At 42.3% G+C, this 23,076-nt stretch overlaps 3 protein-coding genes across 7 annotated transcripts in view; all 3 read right to left on the bottom strand.

Annotated features, from left to right (window-relative positions):
• Positions 1-1,693: 1,693 nt before the first annotated feature.
• On the bottom strand, positions 1,694-11,768 carry LOC141014377 (NACHT, LRR and PYD domains-containing protein 1-like). Its single transcript, XM_073488116.1, is given in 15 exon segments — positions 1,694-2,420; positions 3,744-3,885; positions 4,033-4,149; positions 4,318-4,583; positions 4,720-4,937; positions 6,129-6,184; positions 6,505-6,653; positions 6,781-6,827; positions 7,489-7,647; positions 8,308-8,481; positions 9,280-9,456; positions 10,117-10,290; positions 11,331-11,413; positions 11,415-11,504; positions 11,727-11,768. Coding segments are annotated over 15 exon segments (2,241 nt in total). The 3' UTR covers positions 1,694-2,073.
• A 1,210-nt stretch (positions 11,769-12,978) lies between these two features.
• On the bottom strand, positions 12,979-19,182 carry LOC141014432 (protein NLRC3-like). The gene is made up of 3 exons (XM_073488221.1): positions 19,122-19,182; positions 17,659-17,946; positions 12,979-14,774 (listed from the first exon to the last, which is right to left on the bottom strand). The coding sequence occupies exons 1-3, from the start codon at positions 19,153-19,155 to the stop codon at positions 12,979-12,981; spliced, it is 2,118 nt and encodes a 705-aa protein (XP_073344322.1). The 5' UTR covers positions 19,156-19,182.
• A 1,777-nt stretch (positions 19,183-20,959) lies between these two features.
• Positions 20,960-23,076, bottom strand: part of LOC141014430 (histone-lysine N-methyltransferase 2C-like) — a 65,286-nt gene continuing 63,169 nt past the window's right edge. For all 5 annotated transcript variants that reach the window (XM_073488215.1, XM_073488213.1, XM_073488216.1 and 2 more), the window contains one exon: positions 20,960-22,174. In XM_073488215.1, the coding sequence (XP_073344316.1) occupies positions 22,082-22,174 (93 nt within the window). In that variant the 3' untranslated portion in view covers positions 20,960-22,081. The remainder of the gene's footprint in view (positions 22,175-23,076) is intronic.

Genomic DNA, 23,076 nt, shown 5'->3' on the forward strand with positions numbered 1-23,076 from the left:
CCACCTGTCGACTCCAGGGGGCGTCATACACCACAGAGTGTTTAGAAAACACCTGAAGAATATTTTAAAACTATTCAAGTGTGAATTATATCATCATTTATAATAAAACAGAGAAAATCAGACAGACAGAGTCTAAACAGTCCAGAGGGGCTCGGTGCTTCTCCTCCCTCCGCCATTTTGAATGTGTGATATCTCAGGGCCTCGGTGCTCAAAATGGCTCCCAAATGATCCGGAGACCATCCATCAACGTGTTAATTTAACCTTTAACGAGCTGAAGCCAGAGAGGTGGCAGGGTCCGCCACATATAAACAAAGTCAAACAGTATAAACTGTGTTGTTCTTTAAGGTCAGTTTGTTTGTTCAGTGTTATTATTTAGTTTGTTTGAAGATCTTTCTCTGCTCATTACATTTCTTCATTAAAACTCCAGACTGCTCCTTTAAAAATCTCTTTAGTCTCATTTAAAATGTCCCATAATAACTGACGTCAGGCGTCTGCACGAACTAGAGCCTTAAAAAACATTAAATTTATTAAATTACATTTTAAACAGAGTATTAAATGTTTCCACATGTTTGTAAATGTTGTATACATGATTTTTAATTTTTTGTAGAATAAATCATAAAATAAATTCTTTTTGTCTTCTTCCTACTTCTTGACTCATGTGTTTATATTCTGTGGTGAAAAACCGGCCGACAGTGAGTGAAAACGTGATGAAAACAACCAGCTTGGAGTTTAAAGGAGCATTATGTAGAAATTAAAACTGAGAATTTTAATATTTACAATATTAACAAGGTTATAATACAAACAAAGTGCACCTTTAGGAAAAGGAAATACAAATCAGAAACTGCCTTTTGGCTGTTTGTACTAGTTTTAGTTTGAAGTATTTATTGATGGATTCATATTTCACGTGTATATACATTTTATAAATCCTCTATTCAATGCCCATTAAAATGAGAAGTAATTGTTACTTTGTATACCCATTCATTAATTCATAGATTAATACATTCATTTGTAAATCAGTGTATTAATTAAGTTATAAATGAATGAAAAGCTTGATTACTGTTAGTTTTGTTACTCTCGTGGTCCTTCACACCACAGAGCTTCTTCAGCCACTGAGAAATAATTAGTGTAAAAGCAGAACACAAAACCAATCAACCCATAAATGATATGAATCAATTAGCAGTTGATCGATTGAAACAGGAAGCCGTCAGTCGGCCGTCTCCTCACTGCACCTGCAGCTCTCCTGGATTCTTCTGTTCAGCTGAACAACAACTAAACCTGTTGAAGACTAAATGTAAAAATATCTGTTTGTATTTCTGCCTGATGCTGCGGCTCCATCTTCTTTATCCATCAGTGAAGTTGTGCCTCCATCTAGTGGCTGAAGCAGAGAACAGCAGTGTGACCTGCCGTCTCCTGCACATTAAACTCCTCTACAGATGTTTCTGCTCTCAGCTGAGCCCTGGTCGGCTTCAGGTTGTGCTCTGTGTTTCTGTTTGTTTCCAGGATTCACAGTTCAGTGATGCTGGCCGGTGGTTTTGTTTTGCACAGAGATCGAGGCCAGCTGTTCATGATGTGCATGTTATAGCAGTACATCACTGTCACATATGGACGGATGTTCAGTCGTCTAAACACTCAGAAGGAACAAGAAACCATTAGAGAGCAAAGTGGTTTGAACCCAGTAAAACACACCGACAGCCACTGTTGGAGCACAAATGTATTACATTACAAAACAGGAGGACACAAAGATCTGATTATTCTTTCTTTTCATCGGCTTTAACAGTTCACATTGAGCACATCTGACTCAGAGCAGTTCTCTGTGTTTCATCTGACGTCTCATTACAAACAGCATCAGCATCTGTCAGTCTTAATGTTGCAGACACGACCTCTGACTGGGATCGTTTTCCTGCTCAACATCCAATCAGTGCTGAGCGTTGATCCGTCAGTGTGACACTGTCAGAGTTGAAGTCCACTCATTAGAACAACACAACAAAACTTTTATATCAATTAAAGGTTACAATACGTAGTGTGAGACTGTGAAACACCAGCTGACAGATTCATCATCATCTTGATTTAGCTTCAGCTTAAGTTGAGCTGTCTGTAGAGGAGATGATCCTCCTCACAGAGAGCAGCGATCAGGACTGAGATGGCTTCATGTCCCTTTCCTCGCACTGCGTCGAACACGTCTCGTGCTCTATCTGCTGGGACTCTGTCTTGTCTTCTGAAATTCTGCATTGCTTCATCACTTATAATTCGACGACAAAGAAGTTTATCTAGAAGTCGGTTGAGAACAGGTTCAGACACTCGTTTTACAAACTCTGGCCGAATCAAGTCCAGTTCCTCCTCTGTTGGGACCCTGCCGGGACCCTGTCCGACTGCTGGGACCCTGTCCACTGGTTTCCTCTGTGGAGTTTCCCATCTTAAACCTGGAAGACAACCAGAAAAAAGATTTTTGTTTAATAACGAAGAATCACTTTTGAACATTGATTTACAGGGAATACAGTGATTTAAAGTGTATTAATAAAGTGCTCACCACCTCTTCAGTGCTTCTGGCACTGATTCTACAATTTTTCAAGCTATTCCCTCATTTTGGGTTTTTGATAATGGTGGTAGAGAGCGCTGAGTAACACCTCGGTCCAAAATCTCACACGTTTGAATGTTATTCCTATGGTTTGGTGCGGTTAGACCAAACGTGAGGTGAATTATTCGCACGTCTAGATTTCATACAAAGTCAATGAAAAGAGGCAGACACATTTATTCTCTCCAGGTGGCGTGAATGATGCGAACACGCTTTCTACTCTGTGTCCTGAAACTCTATCAGTGTTGACAATCACACTGACGTCACGACGTTAACGTCGCTGATGTGCAGAAATTAATCACCAATCAATCTTTATTTGTACAGCACCAGGTCACAACAAAAGTCATCTCATGACACTTTCCAAACCGAGCAGGTCTAAACCAAACTCCTTGGATCATTTATTTACGGGGACACAACATTTCCCCCATGAGCAAAGACTTGGAGACAGTGGAGAGAAAAAACTGCCTTTAACAGGCAGAACCGGATTCAATAATCATGATTCATGAACATCAATGGAGGAGAGGATAATAATCAGTAGTCATGGCTGTTTGCAGACACAGAGCTGTATGATGACACATCTACTGCACAGAGACAGGACAAATAAGGAGCTGCTGTGGAGGGAAGTGAGCGAGGAAGTCAGACTACCTGGTAAGTCATGGAAATATGTCTCAGCACAGCATAGCTCTGATCGATTTGAACTCCATCCAGGTAACAAACATTTTAAAAGTAGTTAGCTTGTCGCCTGGCCGACAGACCTGACGCAGCATGAATTCAGGCTTTTTGCGAGGCGACATTATGATGTTGTTACTTCAGCGTCTTCTGATCCATTTATTGAGTCAGATCACAGAGAAACCTCTTTGTTTTGGGTTCATACTGATGTGGTATACAGATTCAGTCAGTCTACGTCTACCTGATGGTCATAGTTACTATTTACTGATTTTGACACACCTATTAACAAACTGCCACTCAGTGGAGACAGATGGACAGACACTCTGCAGGTGAGACCTGGACACCGGTCAGCCTCAGGTCGAGCTAGAAGCTGCCAGCTGTGAAGGTCCCTGAATGTGAACCAGAGCTCTACATATTTATCATATTTTATTCTACTGTAGTGTTTTACCGTCCAGACCCTGAAGTCAGGTGGAGAGCTGCTGCAGGAAGGTGAAGCCTTTACCTGTCAGAGGCACATCACGTTTCCAGACTTCTTTCTTCTCTTGGTCCCGGACCGTCAGAGTCACTTTCTTTGGGTTTGTCGTCAGGAAAAGTTCAAACGTTGGAAAGAAATTTGGTCCATGCTTAAAGCGAAATGGTGCCCACTGAAAACCAGAGGCAACATTTTTAGACCTGTTGTAAAAATGTTTATCTGGTATTTTCTGAATTGTGATGTTTTAACATGCAGCCCAAACTGTGGTCCTCATAATTCTGTTTATGATCATCACAAGTGTAGAAGTGACTCGACTCACCTCAGGCTGGATTGTGAAGCCCTCAGGTTCACAGTGGACACTGTAGCTTTGACCATAGCTGAGATCACAGTCAGAAGAGATCTTGATGTTCACAGCATCATCTTGCTGAGTGGCAACCTTCAGCGACAGGACATTTTCATTATAAGTTTCTGCTCAGATACTCAAATCCATTTTATTTGATTATAACAACAAATGTTGATCTTAGTGTTTTACACATTACAATAAAAACCCAAACATAATTATGATATCATTACATTAATAAAAGCCTTGAACAGATAGTTTTACCTCGTTTAGAGGGATGTTGTCCTGCAGCAGAAATACATCGAGTACTGGGTGCCCTATGTGTGGAGGTCGGAGGAAGAGCAGAACTTGGCCACCTATTGGCACTGAGATGTTCAGAAACCTTTTAATGAAATCCCAGACCAGACCAAAGGCAGAGAGGTGAGGGACCTTCACAACCACATGAGTGTCTGTAATCTCCAGCTGCTCCAGGACGCTCATCCCATCATCAGTGATGTGGACGACAGACAGCAGGCCATCAAAGAGCAGCGCTGTGGAAGCAAAGAGCTGTTAGACTTTTGTTTCACAGCTCACACAGGTTAATCTCTACCTAACAAATTACAGTGAAACAAATCGTTGCAATTTTACTAATTCATTGTGTGACATTGAAGACAGCCATGTGTTTACCATCCTTTGTTTCACAGTGTGGCAGGTGGAGCTGACAGACAGCAGCATCCTCTGAACACTTGATATCAAACAGCAGCCCTGCAGCCATCTTGCCAGCTGATTGGAGGAGGCTCTCATCCCATTGGACAGTCCTGTACAGCAGCTCTGCCTCCTGAGACACAACAAACACCAGTCCTGTCAAAGCACACTGGAACACACCTGGACCAGGACACCTGAACCTGCAGGACACAGAAGGGCTGGTTACAACAAGTTCTCAGCCTGTCGGTCAATTGATGTGTTGAGTTCAGACATGCAGACACTCTGTGTTTTCAGTCACCTTGTACATCGTGTTTGACATGTTTTAATCTAATCTTCTTTCAACCTGTGAATCCAATCGTCCAGCAGACAGATCATTGATCATTGATTGTTGCCTCAAACTGCACGTCAAACACCAACAACTGATCTGACAGGAATTCACTGCAATTCTACAGTCCCACAGTCCAGACTGCTGTTTCTGGATTTCATCAAGGACTCACACAGGAAACAGAACAAAGGAATTGAGTTTGTAATGAAGAATTAAATGCACCTGACATGTTGTAGTCAGAATATAAAGACAATTTTAACATTCTGATATTTGAACAAACATTGAACTGACAGGAAGGGTATTCACACGACTGCCAACCTGGAAAAGACCTGAACTGGGATGTCTGGATTCTTTTAGTAGCTAATGATGCAAAACATGTGAATATAGCTTTGTATAACATGTGAGAGAGAATTAAGACCAGAAAGATTCGGTATGTGTGGAGTAACATTTGGCTTTGTTGACATTGGACACTGCCCCCCTTTTAACAAAAGACTAAAACAAGAAGTCCAAAGATCGGTTTTTCGTGCTCTTCAGTCTGAAGGGCTAAAACTTTAGTATCAGTTGGCTATTATTTGTCCTTTTTGAAGGGTGGTGCCCTGAGGAGAATTTGATTTAAGTTCTGTTATTTAATATAATAGTGATGCTTTCTGAAGCCTGGAGATGAGTAACATCACTCTAATTCATCTGTGATACCAATTAATGTTTACAGACCATATTCAGGTGAAATTTCAGGCTTATTAATTCAGGATGCATGTGTGTGTCGCCCTCACCCCATATTCACACCACAATTGGTGCCCCGTGTGAGGCTCATTATAAGATCTGTTGGTACGTTGTATTACAGCATCTACCAGGCTGGAGGACAACAAAGACATAAAAACTATCTGGCTTTAGTCTTGAGAGAAGTAATAAAAACACTAATTATTCATTAATGAAGTGCTTGTAGAGGACAATCAGAAATAATTAGTGCTGACGAAAACCTTCAGTGAAATGCACTAAACTGAAGAAGGTGATTGAGTTGAAAGGAGTTGACGAGGCTGAAGAATTATGTATTTTATGTTTTAGTTACCTGTATGAATTCTTTCCAGACTCAGTCAGCTGTTCAGGTGTGAAACTTAACTTCTCCTGAAATTTAAAAAGAGTTCATGAGAACACACTGCGACGGGAGCAGAAACTGACCACTGAACTCTCCCAGTAATGTCCAGGTGACTGCTTCACTTTCTATTCTACATGCACTCTGTGTTAATTATTCATCACTTCATTATCTCTTGTCATAAGAGATAGTGAAGTGAAGTGAAGCCTGCAGGACTACGTTGGACAGTAGCTAGTAGTTTAATATCAGTAGAATGTAGAAGGTCAGAAACATTAAACCCTGGAGGGGTAAAACTAGGAAACCTGAGTCTGATCACTGACAGATGAATAAAATGTTGAAGTGAAACACTGACATTTGTATTCAGAAGCTCTCGACACACAAGCTCATGCTGCTGCTTCAACCTCTGCTTATCATCAGGACACAGCTGATCCTCTTCATCCTCACTCTCCTCTGTGCTGTCCTCAGACACATCCAGGTCTGTCTTTGATGTGGACAGATCTGCTGGGTGATTAGAGACATCGGATGGGGACAAAAAGACATTCAGCAGAGATCAAACTCACTTTGGACACGCTGGTGACCAACAATCATAAACCTTTAACAACAAGGTTAATCAAGAGCTTTGACTCACATCCTTCATGTGTGTCAGGTGTAGCTCTGCTTTCTCTGTCGTCCACCCTGCAGGAGGAAACACAAATACAGAAGTTATCTCTCATGAACAGTCAAATGATCAGACTCAGTTAACGTTACATACAAAGTCAATGTTGCAGGTCTTTGTTGAGTGTTGTGTGTGGAGGGCTCAGCTGCTTAGAGCTTCCAGCTCTGGAGGAGAGAGTTGGTGCCGATCCAGACATTCTGGAGGAATAAACACCTGGAGTCAAATCAGATTCTGCTCTGATTCGGAGACGTTTACCGACGGGAGGAGAGCTCAGAGTTACTTTTTAACTTTTGGGATTAAAAAGTGGATTTATCTTCACTCCTGACTGCAGCAGTGATCTGGAGGTGACCTCCATTGTCGGGTGTTTATGTTCTGTAATGTTGACCGCTGACTGGAGCTGAAGGGGAAATGGACTTTTCTTCATGAACGTAACATTACAGAGAGGAGACAGAGAACCAGAACCAGAGTCTCTGCTGAGTGCTGACTTCCCTCAGAGCTTCACCTCAGTTCAAACACACACACCGTTGCTCACTAGCCGGTTGGTTGAGGTAAAAACACAAGCCGTCAATAATATTACCTGACGAAATGAAGTGATTTAATGATCACAGTAAGGTACAATACTGGATTGTATTTCTTGGTATAAACATTTGAAGTCAGTTTACAGTAGAAACAGTTTCTTACTTTAAGTGTGAGGGTCCAGGTTCATCACTGAAGTCTGAAAGTCTTTCTTTAGACCCGTAACAGCTGGATCCTGAAGACTCTGATTTGTGCTCTTCCTCCAACTTACTCATCTTCTGGACTCCAGTCTTTGTGACAGTTGAACCGTCAACACCTGTAAAACTAGACATATGTATACCAATACATTTCAGATACACTAACATTAAAGAAGTGATAATTTATAGTCAACAGTCATTCAGTTAGATTAGTCAGAAACAGTTGGTTGAGGGAGCTCTCAATGAATCTGAGCAGTGACGAGGAGGACTAATTCCCTGAACTCAAACGCTGTACACCTGTATGAATATTATTGGATGATACTGGTCAGCTGATGGACAAGCCACTGAAGATCAGTTTCTGACGGTGTGACTTCAGTGCTCAGTCTGATCGAATACAAAGCTCCAGTCTCCTCTCAAACCTTCCAACTGTTGCTGTACAAAGATGCTAACTGTACTTTAAGAAGTAAAACCTCCAAGACCAACAAATGGGCTCATCAACAAACACTGACTGCTACTCACTACGATCCTCACAGTCTCCAGTCTGCAGCGTGAACAAAAAAACAACAGAAGTCTTAAGTTTCTGTTCTTACATAAAATATATACATTTCAGCATTTTCAATTACTCAATGTATCTCTATTTTCAAAAACATTCAAGGTTTTTATTTTTTTACACACTTTCAAGGACGTCAAGGACCTGTTGGATCCCTAATTATGACACTTCATGATCAGTATATTATCAGCCTTATGTCTGCAGTATAATGTCACAAATTTTACAACAGTGTCTGACCTCAGAGTCTCCAGTCTACAGTGTGGACTCTGCAGAAAATCACACAGCAGCTTCACTCCTGAATCCTGCAGCTTGTTGTCACACAGGTCCAGCTCTCTCAGATAGGAGGGGTTGGACTTCAGTGCTGAGGCCAGAGAAGCACAGCTGATCTCTGACAACCTGCAGTAACTGAATCTGAATAAAGGATAAATGATGTAGATAAAAATACATGTATAATCCAATCAGATGTGTTCAGGTTTAAATGAGTCGCTCAACATTACAATGTCCTAATCAAAGAAGAAGTCCTGAAAATTAGTCGGGTGACTTTGTCATTGTATTATTGTGGATCATCATGTCAGCCTACTACAGAAATCATCCAAATGTGACCACAACATTCTTACACCTGTATGAACCCGTCTTCTGATTGATCAGTATCAACAATCAGAGTCACAGCCTCATCGCCGAACAGCGACTGGTTGATACAGCCCTGAATTTGAATGTGTTTTGCACACTGCATGGAGCAGTGTCTATCCCTGTGACAAGTATGTGGTGCTAAAGTACACTCACTATTTGGTTCAAGTGTAGACCACACTGTGAAAATGTCATGTAAATGAAATTGTGTAATAAGTTTAGAGTAAATTTACATTGAACAGAATTCAAAAACACAAAATAAAGTATCTTAATAACAGAAAAGGTGAAAGATGACAGAAATACATCACCTGGGCATATAATAAGATTGTTATGTCTGCCAGATTAGTCAACTGTGAACAAATACTGTTTTCCACAAAAAGGGGCGGAGTCATGATGCAAGGGCAAAGTACTTGAATGGGCTGCTCTCATCTATAAAGAACATACATTTCGACTATGTGTGAAACATGCAAAGTTTCATGAGTTCTTTGGCCATGTTTTAACCCCTGAAAAATGTAATTAATTGAGTGAAATAATAATAATTCCTTGCAGTACTTTGCAAGAGTCAGCCAAAGTTAAACTGACCTCAGAGTCTCCAGTCTACAGCGTGGCACCTGCAGAAAATCACACAGCAGCTTCACTCCTGAATCCTGCAACTTGTAGTTGAGACTCAGGTCCAGCGCTCTCAGATGGGAGGGGTTGAACTTCAGAGCTGAGATCAGAGAAGCACAGCTGATCTCTGACAAACTGCAGCCACTCAATCTGAATAAAGAATAAATGATGTGAGTTCAGAAGACAAAGTTCCTGCTGGAAATCATTCAGCATTTAATCTGTTCAGAGCTGAAGAAGGTTTAGAATGTAGAAGTTTGGAAAGTGGAAGTTTATGTGCTAATTTTTCTTTTACAGCCACAAACAGAAGAGAACGGGATGGCAGCTTCTTCTTTAACTGACTGTATTTAATGGGTAGATGATATCGTCTCATATCAATCACAAGCCCAAATTAAATCGAAATTAAATCGAGGCAGACTTATTAATATCGGCAAATATCATACTGTCAATACGATATTTTCATGAAACTGGTGATTTATAACCTTACTGATAAAGTCACCTCTGTCTACAGGACAACCAAGGCCAATCAATATGATGGACTTGGCTTCAGACTCTTTGGCCCCCGACACACCAGGCCAACAGTTGGTCAACAGTCAGCCATGTTAGCTCTTGAACCTTCCTCAGTAGGGAGTTGACCAGTTCTCAAGAATTCCTTCTCAACAATGGACTAAACCATTGAAAACAAAAAAAGACTTTAGCATCAAGGTACTCAGTGTGGATCACTATAATATCAGCCTTAAGTCTGCAGTTTCATGTCGCCACAACTTTCACAGCATATTAATCTGAGCACAGACGTAACATACAGTGTCTGACCTCAGAGTCTTCAGCCTACAGTGTGGACTCTGCAGAAAATCACACAGCAACTTCACTCCTGAATCTTGCAGGTCATTGCCACTCAGCTGCAGCTCTCTCAGATGGGAGGGGTTGGACTTCAGAGCTGAGGCCAGAGAAGCACAGCTGATCTCTGACAAACTACAGCCCTTCAATCTGAATAAAGAATAAATGATGTAGAAAAATACATTTTAATCCAATCAGATGTGTTCAGGTTTAAAATGTGTAGTTCAATATAATGATCAGACATTATTTGAGAAAACACATCGAGAAAACAAAGAAACATTTTTACTTCAGGAAGTAAACTTGATTAATCTGAAGCAAGTATTAGTTTAGAGGATGTTCTGTAACGTGGCCATTACCAAAATCAATTTCCCGAAAGACATTTATTTACTTTACCAACAGCGGACATTTTATACAGTTTCTTTGGGATCATCCATACTAACTCCCAGTTTGTTTCATGGATTCTCTTGGGAAAAAAAACATGTAAAATTTGATTAAATTCAGGGTACATTAATTACTTATTGCAAATCATTTTAACTATCTAATTAATACATGCTGTAAATGATCTTTGGGGTTTCATGGATGTTAAGGACAAATTTCAACCCAATCCAGTTAAATATAAACAGTTGGTGATGCTGAGAATACACATACAAAGAATCTAAAAAATTATTACATTTTTCTCCAAGTGCCAAACTTGAAAATATTTGGAATACAGCTATAGGATTTTCCATGAATTTAAGATAAGGTTTTGCATCATTTTGTCAATAAAAGAGAATGCATGACATAAACTGTGAGGTCAACAGTGAGTAAGTCGAGTATGACCTTAAAGAAACTGTATAACATGTAAACTGTTAAAAGTATAAAGTAAATTAATGTTTATATTTTTAGGTAAAAGGCCACATCTGTAGACAGATCATCCTCTGACAAGCCATGAAGTGAAGAAACGTTCTGAATCCTGGGTTGGTTGACATGGAATGGTTCTTCAGAAAAAGAAGTCTTATGTGACTGCAGATTAATTTAGTTCGAGAAAAAGAAAAAAAAGGATGAAATAAACTTAACAGGTTTATGAGTGTAAGTTATATTTGTAAATAAATCAAATTCAATAATAATTTTATTATTAATTTAGCACTTTCATGATCAATTATAAATTAAACATATCAGATCTACAACAGTGACAGAGTCAGTGAACTGACCTCAGAGTCTCCAGTCTACAGTGTGGACGCTGCAGAAAATCACACAGCAGCTTCACTCCTGAATCCTGCAGGTTGTTGTTACTCAGGTCCAGCTCTCTCAGATGGGAGGGGTTGGACTTCAGAGCTGAGGCCAGAGAAACACAGCTGATCTCTGACAACCAGCAGCCCCCCAATCTGAAAAAAGAATAAATGATGTAAATAAAAATACATATATAATCAGGTTTGAAATGTGCAGCTCAACATTACTATGTCTGAACCAATGAGCTTTTCTCTACAATGACTTTGTCATTGTGTTATTGTGGATCATCATCATGTCAGCCTACTACACACATCCTCCAAATGTCAACCACTACTGGTTAAATGTAAATCAGACATACATAGATGGACCTACCTTACCCTAGCCCTTGCAGAACGCGTCAAACTCATAAAAATGGTCATCCTGCCAAAATTTTTATATCTTTTTCAACACATTCCAATTTGCATGAAAACATCCTTTTTTATCAGTATCGACTGGAAGCTAAATGCATTCATCTGGAATAACAAGCCAGAGGAAGCAAACAAGAAAGAGAGGTTTTGCAGGAAAACACACCCATCCCACCTATCTATTTCTATATCTATATTTCTATATCCCCCTTTTCAAATTCGGAGCTCCATAGGAAAGACAGAACATTCTTCAGAAGAACAATTCTTCAGATTTATGTTCAAGCAAATCCAGAAAGATTGTGAATGAAATGATACACACACATACACACACACAGTACATAAGCTAAAGTCAGTGAACTGACCTCAGAGTCTTCAGTCTACAGTTTGGACTCTCCAGTGCAACACACAGCAGCTTCACTCCTGAATCCTGCAGCTTGTTGTCACTCAGGTCCAGCTCTGTCAGGTGGGAGGGGTTGGACTTCAGAGCTGAGGCCACAACTTCACAGTGAGTCTCTGAGAGTCCACAGTGCGAAAGTCTGTCATGACACATTAACAATGGGTTTTATTGAAAGTAGACACTTAACAGCTTAACATATCCTGTTTTGATTACTATTTGCTCTTCACATCAGTGGTTTAGCCAGTCTTATCTCACATGAAACAATTACTATCACTCTCATGCCTGCAGAATTAATATCTTTTTATGCTTTAATCTTTCAGATGAAGGCAAAGAAAACATTTAGGCTTTTGTAATGTTTTCAGTCTGTCATTGTGATTTGATCCCACATCTGTCTCCACAACGTTACCATGAGGCCATCCTGATTAGAAATCCCTTTTTAACATCTCAGTGAAAAATTAGTCGGGAGAGATGATCTCTGTTTGCGTTGCCCCATCCTTGCTTGTGAGCCTTTCAACCATGCCCCTTTTATACCCAATCATGATACTATTACCTGAACCAATTTATCTGTGGAATACTCCAAACAAGTCCTAGCATGTTTGAAACGTGTTGCTGGCATCAAATTCAGACAAAAAGTATGTTTACAAAAAACAAAGTTTCAGTTTGAACATTGCTCGATCCTTCATATATTGTCTTTGATTCAACTGAATATAGGTTGAAAACGGATTTGCAAATCATTGCATCCACTATTTGAAATCCAAGTGGTACAGTAGAACCTGTAATTCAGCTGAGGTTTTGTTTGTTTGTTTGTTTGTCTGTTTGGGAGGATACTTACACAGCCTTTCTGCAGTTCCTCACAGCTGGAATCAGTCTCAGTCGTCCCTCTTGTGATGTGTTGTACTTCTTCAGGTCCAACTCGTCCAGAACCTCCTCTGACATTAGCAGCATGTAGGCCAGAGCTGAGCAGTGGATCTCAGAGAGATCCTTCTCTGATCTGTTATCAGACTTCAGGAACTCTTGGATCTCCTGATTGACTGAGTGGTCGTTAAGCTCCGTCAGACAGTGCAAGATGTTGATACTTCTGTGAGGAGAGTCGTCATTGGTGTACATCTCCTTCAGTTTGTTGATGGCTCTCTGGATGATTTCTGGACTGTTGTCTGTCTGACCCAGCAGGCCTCCTAAGAGTCTCTGGTTGGACTTCAGAGAGAGGCCATGAAGGAAGCGAACAAACAGGTCCAGGTGGTGGTTTTTACTTTCAAAGGATTTCTCAATGGCTTTCCTCAGGAAGACATCAAGGGATGAGTCACTGTAGTTTTCTCCCAGGAAGTCCTCCAGTACCTTTGTGTTCCTGCTGGTGTAACAGTGGAACATGTAGACTGCAGCCAGAAACTCCTGAACACTCAGATGAACAAAGCAGTAGACTGTTTCCTGGAAGATCACACTCTCTCTTCTGAAGATCTCTGTACAAACTCCTGAGTACACCGAGGCCTCTGTGACATTAAGACCACACCGCTCCAGGTCTTCTTGGTAGAACGTGATGTTTCCTGTCTCCAGCTGTTCAAACGCCAGCCTCCCCAGCTTCAGAAGAACTTCCCTGTCAGCCTCCGTCAACTCCTGTGGACTCACCTCACGTCCCTCATCGTACTTCTGCTTCTTCCTCTTTGTCTGAACCAGCAGGAAGTGTGAGTACATGTCAGTCAGGGTCTTGGGCAGCTCTCCTCTCTGGCCTGTAGTCAACATGTGGTCCAGAACTGTAGCAGTGATCCAGCAGAAGACTGGGATCAGACACATGATGTGGAGGCTCCTGGAGGTCTTGATGTGTGAGATGATTCTGCTGGACAGATCTTCATCACTGAACCTCCTCCTGAAGTACTCCTCCTTCTGGGCGTCAGTGAAGCCTCGTACTTCTGTTACCCTGTCAACACATGAAGGAGGGATCTGATTGGCCGCTGCAGGTCGGGAAGTTATCCAGACGAGAGCCGAGGGAAGCAGCTTCCCCTCGATGAGGTTTGTCAGCAGCACGCTGACTGATGACTCCTGTGTGACATCAGACACGACCTCATCGTTCTTGAAATCCAGTGAAAGTCTGCTTTCATCCAGGCCGTCAAAGATGAACAGAAGTTTACAGACAGCGAGCTTCTCTGCTGTCACCTTCTGTAATGCTGGATGGAAAACATGGAGCAGCCTGAGAAGACTGTACTGCTCATCTCTGATCAGGTTCAGCTCCCTGAACGAGAGCAGAACCAGCAGACTGACATCTTGGTTTTCGGAGCCCTCTGCCCAGTCCAGAGTGAACTTCTGCACTGAGAAGGTTTTTCCAACTCCAGCGAATCCGTTGGTCAGAACCACTCTGATGCGTCTCTGTTGGTCAGGTGAGGCTTTAAAGATGTCGCTGCACTTGATTGGAGTGTCATGGAGGGTCTCCATCTTGGAAGCTGTCTCAAGCTGCCTCACCTCATGTTGGGTATTAACCTCTTCACTCTGTCCCTCTGTGATGTAGAGCTCAGTGTAGATCCTGTTGAGGAGGGTTCCACTTCCTGTTTCATCACTTCCTTCAGTCACACGTTCACATCTCCCCCTCAGACTGATCTTATGTTCATCTAAAACCTCCTGCAGACCACTATCTGCTGAAAGAGAAGAGCGAGACAAAACAAATACAAATTTGACAATCAACTGATTATTTTCATTATCAATATAAAAAAATTATTATAGGAAGAAATAGAAATAAGGTTATAAAGTCCAGTTTTGAGGAACACATGAGAAATCTTCCTTTTCCCGATGGTGTCTGATTCCCCAGAGGCTGTCAAATTCCCCAGATCCCAGTCCGATTGAACATCTGGATGGGGATCCATGGATGTTTCCTAAACAAGTCTGACCCATTGAGGCCCCACCTGATAACCTACTGGACTCAAAGGATCTGCTGCCAACACACTGGTGCCAGACATGTCGATCAGAAACTAGCAATGACAAACCATCCTGCACTGTTTGCCAGGTATAAGATGGAGTACAGACAGGAGAGAGTGCAAATTCTGTTCGCACCCAGGGGGATGCTGTAGCTGCACCTGTGGCGAGATGTGGTGGCAGTCGAGAGGGTCCCATGGGAGCAGCTCTCCAGACCATGGACCTTTTCTGCCTCAAGGGGGTTACCAGTCATATAAATATCTCCCAACCCCAACAGGCTGAACACATGTGTTGCGATTGAGTTGGAGAAACAGTTAAAGTTTTTTGCCAGGGACAGACGCTGTTTTTCGGGCAGAAATAGTCAGTCGGACAGACACTTCTCCACGAATAACTGCGGTATTTTTTTCCCTCATATAAGTTGCCAAAGACACGACCAGTAACTACGTTACTGTTGTTTGGTCCTGTAACGTTGCTTTGAGGGACATTTCTCTATATTTTGTTGAGTGAAGGACCTGTACAGTTATCAGACAGTGAACACCATCAGACTGACACGCCCTCGCTCCGCGCCGCCGGCTCACCAATGCTGCGCCTCTGACTCTACCTCTGATTCTACCTCTGACTCTAATACTACCCCTCTGACACTACCTCTGATACTACCTCTGACTCTACCTCTGATACTACCTCTGATACTACCTCTGATACTACCCCTCTGACACTACCTCTGACACTACCTCTGATACTACCTCTGACTCTACCTCTGATACTACCTCCGACACTACCTCCGACACTACCTCCGACTCTACGTCTGACTCTACCTCTGACTCTACGTCTGACTCTACCTCTGACTCTACCTCTGACTCTACCTCTGACACTACCTCTGACACTACCTCTGACTCTACGTCTGACTCTACGTCTGACTCTACCTCTGATACTACCTCTGACTCTACCTCTGACTCTACCTCTGACTCTACCTCTGACTCTACCTCTGACTCTACGTCTGACTCTACCTCTGACTCTACCTCTGATACTACCTCTGACTCTACCTCTGACTCTACCTCTGACTCTACCTCTGACACTACCTCTGACACTACCTCTGACTCTACCTCTGACTCTACCTCTGACTCTACCTCTGATACTACCTCTGACAGTACCTCTGATACTACCTCTGACTCTACCTCTGACTCTACCTCTGATACTACCTCTGACACTACCTCTGATACTACCTCTGACAGTACCTCTGATACTACCTCTGACTCTACCTCTGACTCTACCTCTGATACCTCCGGAGCCGCATCAGAGGTGCAGCGAAATTTCACTCCTCGCCGCATCTGAGACTTTCACACAGAGGCGGATGCGGAGAATTGGCGCAGGATCCCCGCATGCAAACGGCAGTGTGAATGAGGCTAATGTCTATCCCATCCATCTTCACCGTAACGTAACACCAGAGCACTACTGTTTACCCTCACCACGCCTCACAGTCACACCATGCGTGTTTAGAAGCGCAACATTGAAAAGGGTCCGGTCTGAAACAGTGTCACGCAGCGTAACGTTCGGAATGTTGTGTAATCAAATACTCCGGTATGGCGGTACATTAAAAATTAATATCATAACGAAAATAAACGCCGGTATTCGGTGTGAACCGGTATACCGCCCAGCACTAATTGATGGATTGATTAATCGAGTGAGATGCCCCTGTTAACAGGTTAGAGCAGCCACACTGGATGCATGAGTTGCGCTTCTCACCCATGTGTCAAGCGAGGCTGCTGCGTCACTTCATCTAGAAATTCTTAGTCTTTCCTATTTTTACTGCGACAAGCAAGTGGTTTGCAGCTAAATTAGACCTGAAAGCGACCTGTAGACAGTCATATTGACATCATACCGGAGTCTCACAGACATGAAGAGAATAAACACAACCGGTGAAGGGCAGTTTCCTTCCAGCACTATCTTTTTCTTTCTCTCCCTCTCGCTCACAGTCCAGGTCTCCATATTTCAACGCAGGTAAAGAGAAAATCACATAATCATCTTTCTTGATAAATATCAAAGGCAGACTCTATGTAAAAAGACTGGCCTAGCATACAGGCAGCGCTGCAGCAGCAACGCGAGTGAGCCGCAGCAGTTTGGCTCAGGCAGGATTGAGGGGTAAGCACCTGGAGGCAGGAGCCCTCGTCCAGCCTGACGTAAGGAGGAGACAAGGAAGCTTCCTGTCACAGCGGCAGGACACTGACAGCAGCCATCAGGGAAACTGTCAGTCTGTGGTTCAGACATCACAGTGTGACATTTCTGAGAACACGACTGCAGTGGACAGTGTTAAACACCCTACATCTTATGTTAGAGGGGCGTTGGAGGGTATTGAGGCGTCCGACCTCGGTGGACTCAGGAGCTTCTGTATAATAACTGAACTTTAATTGACCAGCTGGCAAAAAATGCAGCTTTCCTATGGGGGTGAATAGGACAGCTATGGGAAGATGGTTGCTTTTGCATATAACACCTCTTGACATGTCAGCATGTGTTTCACCTTCTTTCACCTCATGCATAGTCTGAAATGTTATGTGATGCATGATTGTATAATATGCAACTTCGACTTTGTCACAACCTTTAATAATGACCTACCTGTAGGCTGTGAGGTGTTGTCTGATAATTTCTCCAACAGATAAATGTTATTCATCTCCCCCAAAATCCTTCTGGTCACTGTAATAATGTCTTTTTCACTGTAGCTCTGCACCATCAGATCCACTGTGGTCATCCTGTCTGCATTCTCCAGTCGACTCGCTGGGATTGGTCGGAAACCTTCCAGGACCTCGAATTGCTGCAGGTACCACTTGAATGTCTTAAACTCCATGCCTCCCAAGTCCTCCAGAACTTCCCAGATGATCTGTTTAGGTGTCGCCATCTTTATACCTGTCAAGATACAGAAGATAGATTGTTTTCAGATACTACTATTAGGGTTCTTGTAATGCAAGGAGTTATTATGCTCATATTTTCTGGAAAATTAATCACGTTTTTTTGGGCTAAACAAGATTAAAAACTCATGAAACTTTGCAAAATGGTTCACGAGCACCGCCCTTGACACGCAGACTACTTTCACCTACATGCATGAAGTTCTGGACACGTGTATCGCATCTAGACCTACAAAGAAGTCGGCCATTTTGAATTTGGTGCTCATTTTTTGCAACTGTACTTGTGTTGGTCTTTAAAGGTGCATTTTATAAGATCTGGTCATAATTATAGTTTAAAACATTAAAAAAATTAACTAATCCGTTTGACAGTTTATTTTTTTGCACCAAACAACAAGACGGATTCCTTCGTCTAAGACAGGCGACGCATTTCAACTGATATTTTGTATATTTTGTAAATTGTGTTGACAATAACTGATGAAACATGCCCACCTGTGTCAGCTTTACTCACATGGAGGTTACAGGTGTTGTTCAGTGTGTTTGTTACACCAACACATGAGCTGAAGTTCGTATCAGTGTTTTAGTAATAACAGATGGATCAACAACACATTTAATATCTGAAAGAAATAATTAAAAGGGTTTGAACTCAACAGTAAGATACTGCCCGACTGTTTGCAGCAGCTGTTAATCCCAAAACTGTGGTTTCACACATGTAACTGTTTATATCTGGAGAAGTGCAGCTGAGAAACAGGATGAAGGGTCCTGATGATGAAACTGACCCAAGCAGACTGAAGCTGGTGACGTCAGGAAGGTGGAAGCACGTCTGTCAGTGTTCAGTGTTGTCAATAAAGGTTTCAGTGTGACGCACATTAACTCTGCAGCAGTGATCAAAGCGTTTGATCACCTGCCACTAGTTTTCTTACCGCTGCAAAAACACCTTCAATCATCGAGGAACAGTCCGTTTGTCTTCCTGTCGGAGCCCGAAGCCTCCGAACCCCTCAGAGGCGGCCAGCTGAGACCCGGTGAGACCCGCTGAGACCCGGTGCGGACGGGTCCGTTAATGACGTGTTTACTTTCTGTTTGTCTTCAGTCTGTCCTGAGTGAGCGAACTGACGTCACTTCCGCTCCGTTTGACCGGTTATAAAGTTACCTGACAGTCACATTAATGTGACCACTCACCTGTTTTCTCTCTGAACACGGACTGTGTCCACATTCAGGGGCTGCAGCATTTGAAGGCCAATTACGTCACAACTGCTCCCTCCGTCTGTCCACTGCCTCATGACGTCACTGTGACTCAGTGACGCCCCCCTGTGGTGACTCAGGTGTAACAGCTTCCTGTTGAACTCCCTCTGAACCACCAGAACTTCAGAACAAGTCCAAACTGTTTCCTGTCACTGGTTCTGTTTGTGGAAACTAAATATTCACAGTGTGAAAACATTATGACAGAAGGTACAAAATACACAGTATAAATACACAGTACACGGTATAAATACACAATACACGGTATAAATACAAAGTACTCATTATAAATACACGGTACTCGGTATAAATACACGGTACACAGTATAAATACAAAGTACTCATTATAAATACACAGTACTTGGTATAAATACACAGTACACAGTATAAATACAAAGTACTCATTATAAATACACGGTACTCGGTATAAATACACAGTACTCAGTATAAATCACAGTATAAATACACAGTACTCGGTATAAATACACAGTACTCGGTAAAAATACACAGTACACGGTATAAATACACTGTACACGGTATAAATACACAGTATAAATACACAGTACTCAGTAAAAATACACAGTACACGGTATAAATACACTGTACACGGTATAAATACACGGTACTCGGTATAAATACACAGTATAAATACACAGTACTCGGTATAAATACAGACAGAACATCACAGGCGCAGTTTGAACTTTGAGGTTTCGGGCTCAGAAGAAGCTTCGTCTGTATGAATGTTAATCACCAGGACGTCGGGAGCTTCACATCTCGACTCGTCCGATGAGGTCAAGCTGAGGATGAAACAGGAGCTGATCTCAGAACAGTTAAAGACTTCTGTGACGGCAGCTCTCGTCCTCGCTCCCTGGAGCACAATCAGAGCGTCTGATGATGGAGAGTTCAGGGACCTTTCAAAAACACACATTCATAAACTGTAGGTCGTATTTGTGAAAGGACCTCACGGTGAGAATCGTCCGGCTGAAGAAGCAGAGGTGTAGATGTGTGTGAGCTGAGATAAGACGACTTTAAAATCAGTTTAAAAAGTCACAACATTTCTGTAGACTGAGGTGAAACACGACAGTCCTGCTGCTGCTGCACGTTTCTGCACGATGTCTGAGAGTGAAGCTGTGGAACGTACAGATCAAAGATTCTGATAAAAGTAGGATGTGACAACACACACACACCAGAAACTGTGCAGAGGTTTAACAAGCACAAACCTCAAACTGATATTTCACAAACCGTCAAAGATTTCATGTTGAACAGAAGCGTCAAAGTTTAAAGTCTCGTGACCTGTTAAAAGTTTAATGACCTCTGTATCTGGAGGCAAACAGCAGCAGGTTGGAAGACGACTCGTAAGACATTTTTGAAAAAAGCTTCATGTTTTAAAAAGTAGAAAAAAAGAACATATGCGCCAAAACATGGACGGAGGAAACCTTTGAATACCAATAGTGTGAGTGCTGAATCAGCATTTTGGTGACTGTTTAAATTTACATGTTGGAGTTGAGTCATTAAAATCTGTCGAGCAAAAACCTCCTGCCAACACGTCCAGGTGACGTCCAGGTGACGTCCAGGTGACGTTCACCTGACGAGGCTCTGAACTGAAACGTTCACCTCGAAGTAAAAACACTTCTCTGTGAATAGAGGAAGTTTTTTCAACTTTTGCCGTTTCAAGAAAATTTCTAAAGTGATTCTTCAAAATGCTTCATGGAACACACACACACACACACACACACACACACACACACACACACACACACTAATAAAGAGCAGCAGTGTTTTTTCTTCAAGATGTAAAATATTTTATTTTCTGTAAATGATTCTAAATCAGATTCCACATTTTTCCCCAAAACAAAAAAAACATCATCATCATCATCATCATCATCACACTCTGTTTACGTCCAATAATAAAAAACAAAACAAAACAAGGCTTTATGTCGTCTCACTGTACACATCAGCAGAGTCCTGATTAAACCTCATATGTACACGGCAGCAGGACTCTGAGCTCCACAACGTGAAAAAAACTAAAGAAACACAGACGCCTGCAGCCAGAACGCTGGGTGAAAAACACAAAGACACTCAACTCATGAAGGCCGCAGTGAAACCTGCCCGGCACTCAGGAAGCATTTCGTCTGTTCACAGTCTTTGTCCAATCAGAACGCACCGCCTCCAGCGCCGGGACAGGAAACAGAAACTTTATTAAAACTCGAACAGAAGAACGCTCTGATCGGCAGGTGATGAAGGTGAGGATGAGGATGTTAAGGTAGCTCTCGGTGGAGTGATTTCTAAACTTTTTGTTTTCTTTTAAATTTATGATACAGATATTTACACGCCGCGACTCCGGACCTCGAACTCACCGTGGATTTAGAAAATAGCTTCATTCAGTAATAAATACAAACAGAAAAAATCTCTTATTTTACAGGAAATTAACAAAATGCAGGGAGGAGGAGGAGGAGGAGGAAGAGGAGGAGGAAGAGGAGGAATCAAGTATGTTTCTGTGGGAATTTCTCTGTTTTTGTAGTTTTCTGTGTTTTAGTGCAAGTTACTGAACCTCCCTTTGAGGACGACATTCTGTTATTTCAGTGGCGTTTACACTCACATTTACATCTGTGGTCGTTTTTACACTCAATATACACACAGAGGACCAGCCTCGTCACAAGCCCCGCCCCCTCACCTGTCAATCACACACCCTGACTGCCGCAAGCCCCGCCCACCCCAATATATAACCCTCCCCCCATCATTATTATCTCTGATCAAATCTGTGGTGATCAGTTTCATTATTATTATTATTATCTGGACTTCTGATATGAAGTGTGGCTCCGCCCACAGTGATGGGCGATCGATATCCAGTATTCAGCACCGAGAGAGAGAGAGAGAGAGCGCGAGCTGCCAGTGTGTGTTCAGTTCATCCATTTGCGGCAGTTGACGGCTCCACAGTGACACGGGATCTTATGTTGATCGTCCTCCAGGTCGAACTTGTAGTCATAAGACAGCTGAGAGAGAGAGAGAGAGAGAGAGAGAGAGAGAGAGAGAGAGAGAGGGAGACAGAGAGAGAGAGAGGGAGGGGGAGAGGGAGAGACAGACAGACAGACAGACAGACATCAGTGAGGTGAGACAGTTACAAACTCCTCTTCCCATCAAACAGCTGATGGAGACTCATTTTCTTTTGTGGAACAACAAGGCACTGAGGTGGTTTTCTTAACGGGTTGAGTCAACAAATAGTGCTGCTAACTTAGCTGCGCAGCGACGAGCTAGCTACCAGCTACATTTAGCAGCAGTTAGTGGTTACTTTAGCAACAAAGCTAGCGGTATCTGTCCATCAGGAAACTCCATTAAACACCTCGGTGCTGTAACTTTTTTTTTGTTTTTGTAACTTTGGGGGCATGATGTGTGTATGATGTGGACTAGTAATGGAGAATACTAGTTCACATCCTGGGCATTGCCGAGGTGCCCTTGAGCAAGGCACCGACCCCTAACACTGCTTGTTGGGCGCCGTTGCATGTGGCAGCCCCTTCACTCATTCTCCTCTATGTAATGTGAGTGATAAAAAGAATTTCCCCTTGTGGGATCAAAATTAGTATAATAAATTAAATAACTGTCCAAGGCAGAGCGGCTGGACCGGGTCAGAAAAAACTTTCTCCATTAAATGTGATCCAGTTTCACCCAAATCACTGAATAAAGTTATAAAGTCATGGTAACTTGTGAAGTTGATTTTCTAAAAGCTTTAAGGTCGTGTTAATGAAGGTTTCAGTCGTCGTGGTAACTAAGTGCTCATAGTCAACTGGACGTGTTTCAGTCAGTTGAAGACGTTTCAGGCTTCTTCACTTCTAACTGAATATCGTTTTAAAGTCTGTTCTTAACCGATGTCTTCAGCTCCTGTCAGAGCTGCAGCTCT

This window comes from Pagrus major, chromosome 19 (genome assembly GCF_040436345.1).
Source record: "Pagrus major chromosome 19, Pma_NU_1.0".
Taxonomy (NCBI): domain Eukaryota; kingdom Metazoa; phylum Chordata; class Actinopteri; order Spariformes; family Sparidae; genus Pagrus; species Pagrus major.

What these genes read in the sequence shown, in the direction of transcription:
- LOC141014432 (XM_073488221.1), bottom strand. Translation starts at nt 19,155, where the DNA reads ATGTGGACACAGTCCGTGTTCAGAGAGAAAACAG. An exon ending in CGTGTTCAGAGAGAAAACAG is followed by an intron (nt 17,947 to 19,121) that starts GTGAGTGGTCAC and finishes GTATCTTGACAG; the next exon opens with GTATAAAGATGGCGACACCT. An exon ending in CAACACCTCACAGCCTACAG is followed by an intron (nt 14,775 to 17,658) that starts GTAGGTCATTAT and finishes CTTCTCTTTCAG; the next exon opens with CAGATAGTGGTCTGCAGGAG.